At 46.5% G+C, this 12,446-nt stretch overlaps 1 protein-coding gene across 6 annotated transcripts in view; it reads right to left on the bottom strand.

Annotated features, from left to right (window-relative positions):
- Positions 1–12,446, bottom strand: part of GABRG3 (gamma-aminobutyric acid type A receptor subunit gamma3) — a 1,125,049-nt gene that overhangs the window by 494,691 nt on the left and 617,912 nt on the right. For all 6 annotated transcript variants that reach the window (XM_077296878.1, XM_077296883.1, XM_077296881.1 and 3 more), the window contains one exon: positions 12,115–12,335. In XM_077296878.1, coding sequence (XP_077152993.1) covers positions 12,115–12,335 — 221 coding nt within the window. The remainder of the gene's footprint in view (positions 1–12,114; positions 12,336–12,446) is intronic.

Below are 12,446 nucleotides of genomic sequence, written 5' to 3'. Positions count from 1 at the left end.
TATTTGATTATTTTAGGCCTAGGAAGTCTGTCTGCGGTCCCTCCTTCCAATTGTCCTCCGCTGACCACACCAATGCTGCCTGTGTACCCCTGTAGCCAAATTTAAGCTGCATAGAGCCTATTTTAGTATTTTGGGCCTAGGAAGTCTGTCTGCGGTCCCTCCTTCCAATTGTCCTCCGCTGACCACACCAATGCTGCCTGTGTACCCCTGCCACCTAATGGAAGCTGCATAGAGCCTATTTTAGTATTTTGGGCCTAGGAAGTCTGTCTGCGGTCCCTCCTTCCAATTGTCCTCCGCTGACCACACCAATGCTGCCTGTGTACCCCTGCCATCTAATGGAAGCTGCATAGAGCCTATTTTATTATTTTAGGCCTAGGAAATCTGTCTGCGGTCCCTCCTTCCAATTGTCCTCCGCTGACCACACCAATGCTGCCTGTGTACCCCTGTAGAAAATTTAAGCTGCACAGAGCCTATTTTATTATTTTAGGCCTAGGAAGTCTGTCTGCGGTCCCTCCTTCCAATTGTCCTCCGCTGACCACACCAATGCTGCCTGTGTACCCCTGTACCCAAATTTAAGTTGCATAGAGCCTATTTTAGTATTTTGGGCCTAGGAAGTCTGTCTGCGGTCCCTCCTTCCAATTGTCCTCCGCTGACCACACCAATGCTGCCTGTGTACCCCTGCCACCTAATGGAAGCTGCATAGAGCCTATTTTATTATTTTAGGCCTAGGAAATCTGTCTGCGGTCCCTCCTTCCAATTGTCCTCCGCTGACCACACCAATGCTGCCTGTGTACCCCTGTAGAAAATTTAAGCTGCACAGAGCCTATTTTATTATTTTAGGCCTAGGAAGTCTGTCTGCGGTCCCTCCTTCCAATTGTCCTCCGCTGACCACACCAATGCTGCCTGTGTACCCCTGCCACCTAATGGAAGCTGTATAGAGCCTATTTTAGTATTTTGGGCCTAGGAAGTCTGTCTGCGGTCCCTCCTTCCAATTGTCCTCCGCTGACCACACCAATGCTGCCTGTGTACCCCTGCCACCTAATGGAAGCTGCATAGAGCCTATATTATTATTTTAGGCCTAGGAAATCTGTCTGCGGTCCCTCCTTCCAATTGTCCTCCGCTGACCACACCAATGCTGCCTGTGTACCCCTGTAGAAAATTTAAGCTGATAAGCGAGAAAACAGCCGCACTCTCTCGGGTTATAGCTTGCAAAGTGGTGTATTTATTCACATGTGTTTGACATTCAAATATATGTACACATACAGCAGGATAAGAAAAAAAGTGACGTTTCGACCCAGTTCCGGGTCTTTCTCAAACTGAGTAGCTGATGCTGTTTGAAAATTTGAAATTAGGTCCCAAAAGGGGCTCCTCTTGGTTTGGCGCTGGGGTATCCTGCTTCCTGGAAGTGTGTGAGCCCACACACTTCCAGGAAGCAGGATACCCCAGCGCCACACCAAGAGGAGCCCCTTTTGGGACCTAATTTCAAATTTTCAAACAGCATCAGCTACTCAGTTTGAGAAAGACCTGGAACTGGGTCGAAACGTCACTTTTTTTCTTATCCTGCTGTATGTGTACATATATTTGAATGTCAAACACATGTGAATAAATACACCACTTTGCAAGCTATAACCCGAGAGAGTGCGGCTGTTTTCTCGCTTATTTGACTGGTATTGGGTTCTTCCCAAGTACAGCCTGCACCACATGATTTGCTGAGTGTGCTCCATTCCTTTGAAAATTTAAGCTGCACAGAGCCTATTTTATTATTTTAGGCCTAGGAAGTCTGTCTGCGGTCCCTCCTTCCAATTGTCCTCCGCTGACCACACCAATGCTGCCTGTGTACCCCTGTACCCAAATTTAAGTTGCATAGAGCCTATTTTAGTATTTTGGGCCTAGGAAGTCTGTCTGCGGTCCCTCCTTCCAATTGTCCTCCGCTGACCACACCAATGCCGCCTGTGTACCCCTGCCACCTAATGGAAGCTGCATAGAGCCTATTTTAGTATTTTGGGCCTAGGAAGTCTGTCTGCGGTCCCTCCTTCCAATTGTCCTCCACTGACCACACCAATGCTGCCTGTGTACCCCTGCCACCTAATGGAAGCTGCATAGAGCCTATTTTATTATTTTAGGCCTAGGAAGTCTGTCTGTGGTTCTTCCTTCCAATTGTCCTCCGCTGACCACACCAATGCTGCCTGTGTACCCCTGCCACCTAATGGAAGCTGCATCGAGCCTATTTTATTATTTTAGGCCTAGGAAGTCTGTCTGCGGTCCCTCCTTCCAATTGTCCTCCGCTGACCACACCAATGCTGCCTGTGTACCCCTGCCACCTAATGGAAGCTGCATAGAGCCTATATTATTATTTTAGGCCTAGGAAGTCTGTCTGCGGTCCCTCCTTCCAATTGTCCTCCACTGACCACACCAATGATGCCTGTGTACGGCTGCCACCTAATGGAAGATGCATAGAGCCTATTTTATTATTTTATTTTAGGCCTAGGAAGTCTGTCTGCGGTCCCTCCTTCCAATTGTCCTCCGCTGACCACACCAATGCTGCCTGCGTACCCCTGTACCCAAATTTAAGCTGCATAGAGCCTATTTTAGTATTTTGGGCCTAGGAAGTCTGTCTGCGGTCCCTCCTTCCAATTGTCCTCCGCTGACCACACCAATGCTGCCTGTGTACCCCTGTAGCCAAATTTAAGCTACGTAGAGCCTATTTTAGTATTTTGGGCCTAGGAAGTCTGTCTGCGGTCCCTCCTTCCAATTGCCCTCCGCTGACCATACCAATACTGCCTGTGTACCCCTGCCACCTAATGGAAGCTACATAGAGCCTATTTTATTATTTTAGGCCTAGGAAGTCTGTCTGCGGTCCCTCCTTCCAATTGTCCTCCACTGACCACACCAATGCTGCTTGTGTTCTCCTGCCACCTAATGGAAGCTGCATAGAGCCTATTTTATTATTTTAGGCCTAGGAAGTCTGTCTGCGGTCCTTCCTTCCAATTGTCCTCCGCTGACCACACCAATGCTGCCTGTGTACCCCTGTACCCAAATTTAAGCTGCATAGAGCCTATTTTAGTATTTTGGGCCTAGGAAGTCTGTCTGCGGTCCCTCCTTCCAATTGTCCTCCGCTGACCACACCAATGCTGCCTGTGTACCCCTGCCACCTAATGGAAGCTGCATAGAGCCTATTTTATTATTTTAGGCCTAGGAAGTCTGTCTTCGGTCCGTCCTTCCAATTGTCCTCCACTGACCACACCAATGCTGCCTGTGTACCCCTGCCACCTAATGGAAGCTGCATAGAGCCTATTTTATTATTTTAGGCCTAGGAAGTCTGTCTGCGGTCCTTCCTTCCAATTGTCCTCCGCTGACCACACCAATGCTGCCTGTGTACCCCTGCCACCTAATGGAAGCTGCATAGAGCCTATTTTATTATTTTAGGCCTAGGAAGTCTGTCTGCGGTCCTTCCTTCCAATTGTCCTCCGCTGGCCACACCAATGCTGCCTGTGTACCCCTGTACCCAAATTTAAGCTGCATAGAGCCTATTTTAGTATTTTAAGCCTAGGAAGTCTGTCTGCGGTCCCTCCTTCCAATTGTCCTCCGCTGACCACACCAATGCTGCCTGTGTACCCCTGCCACCTTATGGAAGCTGCATAGAGCCTATTTTATTATTTTAGGCCTAGGAAGTCTGTCTGCGGTCCGTCCTTCCAATTGTCCTTCACTGACCACACCAATGCTGCCTGTGTACCCCTGCCACCTAATGGAAGCTGCACAGAGCCTATTTTATTATTTTAGGCCTAGGAAGTCTGTCTGCGGTCCTTCCTTCCAATTGTCCTCCGCTGACCACACCAATGCTGCCTGTGTACCCCTGTACCCAAATTTAAGCTGCATAGAGCCTATTTTAGTATTTTGGGCCTAGGAAGTCTGTCTGCGGTCCCTCCTTCCAATTGTCCTCTGCTGACCACACCAATGCTGCCTTTGTACCCCTGCCACCTAATGGAAGCTGCATATAGCTTATTTTATTATTTTAGGCCTAGGAAGTCTGTCTGTGGTCCCTCCTTCCAATTGTCCTCCACTGACCACACTGTTATGATCCCAATGGCACGGATCTCAGAGATTACAGCAAAGTATGCAAACATAAATACCAGCTCATAGGGACGTGGTAACTAGGCTGACCATATACCTGATCCTAGCACAAACACTAACAGTAGCCGGGGAACGTGCCTACGTTGATCCTAGATGTCTCGCGCCAGCCGGAGAACTAACTAACCCTATCAGGGAAAATAAGACCTCTCTTGCCTCCAGAGAAAAGACCCCAAAGTAATACAAGCCCCCAACAAATATTAACGGTGAGGTAAGAAGAAAAGACAAACGTAAGAATGAACTAGATTTTAGCAAAGAGAGGCCCACTGACTAATAGCAGAAAATAGTAAGATGACTTATATGGTCAGCAAAAAACCCTGCAAAATATCCACGCTGAATATCCAAGAACCCCCAAACCGACTAACGGTGAGGGGGGAGAATATCAGCCCCCTAGAGCTTCCAGCAATATCAGGAATCACATTTTGTACAAGCTGGACAAAAATAAGAACAAGCAAAATAACAAAAAATAAGAAAGCAGGACTTAGCTTATCTTGCAAAGAACCAGGACCTGAAGACAGGAGCAAACAGAAATGAACTGATTACAACGATGCCAGGCACTGGACTAAGAATCCAGGAAGTTTAAATAGCAACACCCCAGGCCTAACGAAGCAGGTGAGTACCAACCTGGTAAAAGACAATCCAAGTGCCAAATCACTAGTGACCACAAGAGGGAGCCAAGAAGTATAGTTCACAACAGTACCCCCCCTTTAAGGAGGGGTCACCGAACCCTCACCAAGACCACCAGGGCGACCAGGATGAGCAGCGTGGAAGGCACAAACCAAATCGGCCGCATGAACATCAGAGGCGGCCACCCAGGAATTATCCTCCTGACCATAGCCCTTCCATTTGACCAAATACTGAAGCCTCCATCTAGAGAGACGAGAATCCAAGATCTTCTCTACCACGTACTCCAACTCGCCCTCAACCAACACCGGAGCAGGAGGCTCAACAGCAGGAACCACAGGCACAACGTACCGCCGCAACAAAGACCTATGGAACACGTTGTGAATGGCAAACGACACCGGAAGATCCAAACGAAAAGAAACCGGGTTAAGAACTTCCAAAATTTTATAAGGACCAATAAAGCGAGGCTTAAACTTAGGAGAGGAAACCTTCAGAGGGACATACCGAGAAGACAACCAAACCAAATCCCCAACACGAAGTCGGGGGCCCACACCGCGGCGGCGGTTGGCAAAACGCTGAGCCTTCTCCTGTGACAACTTCAAGTTGTCCACCACATGATTCCAAATCCGCTGCAACCTATCCACCACGGAATCCACCCCAGGACAGTCAGAAGACTCAACATGACCCGAGGAGAAACGAGGATGAAAACCAGAGTTGCAGAAGAATGGCGAAACCAAAGTAGCGGAACTAGCCCGATTATTAAGGGCAAACTCCGCCAATGGCAAGAAGGTCACCCAATCATCCTGGTCCGCAGAAACAAAACATCTCAAATAAGCCTCCAGTGTCTGATTAGTTCGCTCCGTTTGACCATTAGTCTGAGGATGGAAGGCAGATGAAAACGACAAATTAATGCCCATTTTAGCACAAAAAGATCGCCAGAATCTGGACACAAACTGGGAACCTCTGTCGGACACAATATTCTCCGGAATGCCGTGCAAACGAACCACATTCTGAAAAAACAAAGGAACCAGATCGGAAGAGGAAGGCAACTTAGGCAAGGGTACCAAATGGACCATCTTGGAAAAACGATCACACACCACCCAGATGACAGACATTCCTTGAGACACCGGAAGATCAGAAATGAAATCCATGGAAATGTGTGTCCAAGGCCTCTTCGGGACGGGCAAGGGCAGAAGCAACCCGCTAGCACGAGAACAACAAGGCTTAGCCCGAGCACAAGTCCCACAGGACTGCACAAATGACCGCACATCCCGTGACAAGGAAGGCCACCAAAAGGACCTAGCCACCAAATCTCGGGTACCAAAAATTCCCGGATGCCCCGCCAACACCGAGGAATGAACCTCGGAAATGACTCTGCTGGTCCATTTATCAGGAACAAACAGTCTGTCGGGTGGACAAGAGTCAGGTCTACCAGCCTGAAATCTCTGCAACACACGTCGCAAATCAGGAGATATGGCCGACACGATTACTCCCTCTTTAAGAATACCAGCTGGCTCCGAGACTCCAGGAGAGTCAGGCACAAAGCTCCTAGAAAGAGCATCAGCCTTAACATTCTTCGAACCAGGCAGGTACGAGACCACAAAGTCAAAACAAGAGAAAAACAATGACCAACGAGCCTGTCTAGGATTCAGGCGCTTAGCAGACTCGAGATACATCAGATTTTTGTGATCAGTCATGACCACCACACGATGCTTAGCACCCTCGAGCCAATGACTCCACTCCTCAAATGCCCACTTCATGGCCAACAACTCCCGATTACCAACATCATAGTTCCGCTCAGCAGGCGAAAACTTCCTAGAGAAAAAGGCACATGGTCTCATCACAGAGCAACCAGAGCCTCTCTGCGACAAAACAGCCCCAGCACCGATCTCAGAAGCATCCACTTCAACCTGAAAGGGAAGTGAGACATCAGGCTGGCACAAAACAGGCGCAGAAGTAAATCGGCGCTTCAGCTCCTGGAAGGCCTCCACGGCTGCAGGGGCCCAATTAGCCACATCAGAACCTTTCTTGGTCATATCCGTCAAAGGTTTAACAACGCTAGAAAAATTAGCGATAAAGCGACGGTAGAAATTAGCAAACCCCAAGAACTTCTGAAGACTCTTAACAGACGTGGGCTGAGTCCAATCATGAATAGCTCGGACCTTGACTGGGTCCATCTCCACAGCAGAAGGGGAGAAAATAAAACCCAAAAAGGAAACCTTCTGCACTCCAAAGAGACACTTTGAGCCCTTCACAAACAAAGCATTATCACGCAAAACCTGAAACACCATCCTGACCTGCTTTACATGAGAATCCCAATCATCTGAGAAAACCAGAATATCATCCAGATAAACAATCATAAATTTATCCAGATACTTCCGGAAGATATCATGCATAAAGGACTGAAACACTGAAGGAGCATTAGAGAGCCCAAAGGGCATCACCAAGTATTCAAAATGACCTTCGGGCGTATTGAATGCAGTTTTCCATTCATCTCCCTGCCTAATGCGCACAAGGTTGTACGCACCACGAAGATCTATCTTGGTGAACCACTTGGCACCCTTAATCCGAGCAAACAAGTCTGACAATAGTGGCAAAGGATACTGAAACTTAACAGTGATTTTATTCAGAAGCCGATAGTCTATACAAGGTCTCAAAGACCCGTCCTTCTTGGCCACAAAAAAGAATCCCGCACCAAGAGGGGAAGAGGATGGACGAATATGCCCCTTCTCCAAAGACTCCTTGACATAAGAATGCATCGCGGCATGCTCGGGTACAGACAAATTAAATAATCGTCCCTTAGGAAATTTACTGCCAGGAATCAAATCTATAGCGCAGTCACAGTCCGTATGAGGAGGAAGATCACTGGACCTGGACTCACTGAATACATCCTGATAGTCACACAAATACTCAGGAACCTCTGAAGGAGTAGAAGTAGCAATAGACACCGGCGGAGAATCGCAATGAATTCCCTGACAACCCCAACTCGACACAGACATAGCCTTCCAATCCAAAACAGGATTATGGGTCTGTAACCATGGCAGACCTAACCCGACCAAATCATTCATTTTATGCAGAACAAGAAAACGAATCACCTCCCGATGTTCAGGAGTCATGCACATGGTCACTTGTGTCCAAAACTGCGGTTTATTTTCCGCCAGTGGCGTAGCATCAATTCCTCTGAGAGGAATAGGAATTTTTAAAGGCTCTAGGACAAAACCGCAGCGCTTGGCAAACGACAAGTCCATAAGACTCAGGGCAGCACCTGAATCCACAAACGCCATAACAGGGTAGGAAGACAATGAACAAATTAAAGTCACAGACAAAATAAATTTAGGCTGCAAATTACCAATGGAGACAGGACTGACAACCTTGGTTAGGCGTTTAGAGCATGCTGATATAACATGTGTAGAATCACCACAGTAAAAACACAGCCCATTCTGTCGTCTATGATTTTGTCATTCGGTTCTAGTCAGGATTCTATCACATTGCATTGAAACAGGTGTCTGTTCAGACAACACCGCCAGAGGATTAGCGGATTTGCGCTCCCGCAAACGCCGATCAATCTGAATAGCCAGCGCCATAGAATCATTCAGACTTGTAGGAATTGTGAAACCCACCATCACATTCTTAATGGCTTCAGAAAGGCCATTTCTGAAATTTGCGGCCAGAGCACATTCATTCCATTGAGTAAGCACGGACCATTTCCGAAATTTTTGGCAATACACTTCGGCTTCATCCTGGCCCTGAGAGATAGCCAGTAGAGCTTTTTCTGCCTGAATTTCAAGATTAGGCTCCTCATAAAGCAATCCGAGCGCCAGAAAAAACGCATCAACATCCGCCAATGCCGGATCTCCTTGCGCTAACGAGAAAGCCCAATCCTGAGGGTCGCCACGTAAAAAGGAGATAACAATTTTAACTTGCTGAGCTGAATCTCCAGACGAACGAGGTTTCAAAGATAGAAACAAATTACAATTATTCCTAAAATTCCTAAATTTAAATCGATCTCCAGAGAACAGCTCAGGAATATGTATCTTAGGCTCAGACATAGGACTGCTAACAACAAAATCCTGAATGCTCTGCACTCGTGCAGCAAGCTGATCCACACTAGTAATCAAGGTCTGAACATTCATGTCTGCAGCAAAGCTTACAGCCACTCTGAGAAAAAGGGGAAGGAAGAAAGAGGAGAAAAAAAAACCTCAGAACTCCTTTTCTTTTAATCCCACTTCTGCAATGCATTAACTATTCATGGCCTGGCATACTGTTATGATCCCAATGGCAAGGATCTCAGAGATTACAGCAAAGTCTGCAAACATAAATACCAGCTCATAGGGACGTGGTAACTAGGCTGACCATATACCTGATCCTAGCACAAACACTAACAGTAACCGGGGAACGTGCCTACGTTGATCCTAGACGTCTCGCGCCAGCCGGAGAACTAACTAACCCTATCAGGGAAAATAAGACCTCTCTTGCCTCCAGAGAAAAGACCCCAAAGTAATACAAGCCCCCAACAAATAATAACGGTGAGGTAAGAAGAAAAGACAAATGTAAGAATGAACTAGATTTTAGCAAAGAGAGGCCCACTGACTAATAGCAGAAAATAGTAAGATGACTTATATGGTCAGCAAAAAACCCTGCAAAATATCCACGCTGAATATCCAAGAACCCCCAAACCGACTAACGGTGAGGGGGGAGAATATCAGCCCCCTAGAGCTTCCAGCAATATCAGGAATCACATTTTGTACAAGCTGGACAAAAATATGAACAAGCAAAATAACAAAAAATAAGAAAGCAGGACTTAGCTTATCTTGCAAAGAACCAGGACCTGAAGACAGGAGCAAACAGAAATGAACTGATTACAACGATGCCAGGCACTGGACTGAGAATCCAGGAAGTTTAAATAGCAACACCCCAGGCCTAACGAAGCAGGTGAGTACCAACCTGGTAAAAGACAATCCAAGTGCCAAATCACTAGTGACCACAAGAGGGAGCCAAGAAGTATAGTTCACAACACCACACCAATGCTGCCTGTGTACCCCTGTAACAAATTTAAAAATGCATAGAGCCAACTTTTTTAGTTAACACATACTACCTTTGTCTGTCTGCGGCGCCAATCAATCACGCTGTCCTCCACTGAAAAAGCTGAGCTTCAACCTTCAGGCTCTCATTAAGTAGTAGTTTATATAAGACAGCAGTTGCCCTACTACTTTGGTTGGGGCTTAGTAGCGGTGTCTGCCGCTCCTTGGTGTTCTCCTCCTCCTTGGTGTTCTCCTCCAGGTTTCCTTGTCTGAGCTTCAACCTTCAGGCTCTCATTAAGTAGTTGTTAATGTAACACTGCAGTTGGCCTACTAGTTTGGTTGGGGCCTAGTAACGGTGTCTGCCGCTCCTTGGTGTTCTCCTCCAGGTTTCCTTGTCTGAGCTTCAACCTTCAGGCTCTCATTAAGTATTTTTTCATGTAACACTGCAGTTGCCCTACTACTTTGGTTGGGGCCTAGTAACGGTGTCTGCCGCCCCTTGGTGTTCTCCTCCAGGTTTCCTTGTCTGGGCTTCAACCTTCAGGCTCTCATTAAGTAGTTGTTAATGTAACACTGCAGTTGGCCTACTAGTTTGGTTGGGGCCTAGTAACGGTGTCTGCCGCTCCTTGGTGTTCTCCTCCAGGTTTCCTTGTCTGAGTTTCAACCCTCAGGCTCTCATTAAGTATTTTTTAATGTAACACTGCAGTTGCCCTACTACTTTGGTTGGGGCCTAGTAACGGTGTCTGCCGCTCCTTGGTGTTCTCCTCCTCCTTGGTGTTCTCCTCCAGGTTTCCTTGTCTGAGCTTCAACCTTCAGGCTCTCATTAAGTAGTTGTTAATGTAACACTGCAGTTGGCCTACTAGTTTAGTAGGGCCTAGTAACGGTGTCTGCCGCTGCTTGGTGTTCTCCTCCACTGAACAAAGCAGTGCCGCCTGTTTCCTACTGTTACCAATTTAGAACTGCATTTAGCCTAGTTACTTATTTGGCCCTACTCACTGTGTCAGCCTCTCATTACAGTTGTCCTCCACTGAACAAAGCAATGCCGCCTGGTTAGTCCTGTTACCAATTTTGAACTGCATTTAGCCCACTTTATTATTTGGGCCTAGATCTGTGTTTCCTCCTCATCCTGCCCATTGCCCAGCCACTGCTAGATGAGTCCGCTGGTACATTGACCCAGACCACTACATTCCCCTTGCACTCTACACAGCCAGAATCTGACCCTGCTGAAAGTCAGGTTCCTCTTCCCGCATACTATACCACCTTACACAGGGACAAAGAGGAAGGTGCAGGTGAAAGTGCAGGTTCCTTCATCAGGTGGGGGGGCATACTCATTGGCGACGTCACTGGCACAGGGCCACTCATAGTACGCAAAAGTGTCGCTGCCAGTGGGAGGTGCCCCTGCCGTGCAAACACACCGCCGTACTGTGAGGGGCCCAGTGCCACTGCCAATGCGAACGAGAGGGCCCCCCTGCTTGCTCAGGATCACAGCACTTGCAACGTTGAAATACTTACCTCTCCCTGCTCCACCGCCGTGACGTACTCCACATTTCCTGGGCCCACTAAAAACTTTAACCAGCCCTACCCCCCACAACTTTAGCCACATGACCCCCAATTTCCAATGCCTAACTACTATTATAAAGTATATTAATATTGACAAGATTCAGTAACAAGAATGGATGTTTTTGCCATTAAAATGGGCACTGTAGGTGTTTTCCTGGCCTCCACTCACTGCCAACTATGCTTCCCCATTGACTTGCATTGGGTTTCATGTTTCGGTCGATCCCCGACTTTTCGCGATAATCGGCCAACTTCACTCGACTCGACTTTTGACAAAGTCGGGTTTCGCAAAACCCGACTCGACCCCAAAAAAGTAAAAGTCGCTCAACCCTAGTCTTTAGATTTCATTGCTCCCATCCCAGATTCAAGACTCCCTGTGCCTGATTCAGTGTAGTGGCCACAACATATAATCATGTCTCTTCCATCTTTCACAGTAGGCAACTTCACCTTTTACCAACATCATTCCTGTCCTGCATAGCCATTTTATTTTATATAAACAGATCTTGTTACATCTTCCCTACTTCTTTATAGAACTAAACATTAAATAAATTCATCATTCACTTATCAACATCAGTGAATGCTTTTAAATCTTCCTTAACTGAGATTAATTTGTAACACAACTGATTTTAACTAATATTATGCCTAAGATAAAACATGGGAAGGTGTAAAATGCCAAAGAAAACATCTTTACTGTATAAATATGAAAGTAAAGCAGATGAACCAAAAAGCCATGAAGCAATGAAGTAAATAACCAGAATAACAGTAAAAAGTGTCAATAAAAACATACCTTAATGTATACAAAATTTTACCATCATTCCATATTCGTAGAAGTTGATTTGGAGTTGTAATCCAATGAGCTTCTGCAGTTTTTGAGTTACGAAAAATAGTGTCCGGGATCCAAATTAATCCAACCATATTGCTGTTTAGTGTTAAAATCTTCATGGTGCTATTGAACCTGAGACGATTGTCAGTCCATGTTTGAGCAAAAAATATGTCTATTTGGTATTCCTATAAATAAAAAAACTGTGGGTTAAATTGTTATTTTACATAGAGAGCTTTAATTTTTATCATTAGTTTCAACGAAAATCTAAGGCTTGTTTCACACTGTTTCTGTTGTCA

The sequence above is a fragment of the Ranitomeya variabilis genome, chromosome 3 (assembly GCF_051348905.1).
Source record: "Ranitomeya variabilis isolate aRanVar5 chromosome 3, aRanVar5.hap1, whole genome shotgun sequence".
In the NCBI taxonomy this organism is placed as follows: domain Eukaryota; kingdom Metazoa; phylum Chordata; class Amphibia; order Anura; family Dendrobatidae; genus Ranitomeya; species Ranitomeya variabilis.
The sequence above is the reverse complement of the archived record's forward strand: the minus strand, read 5'-3'. Positions and strand labels throughout refer to the sequence as shown.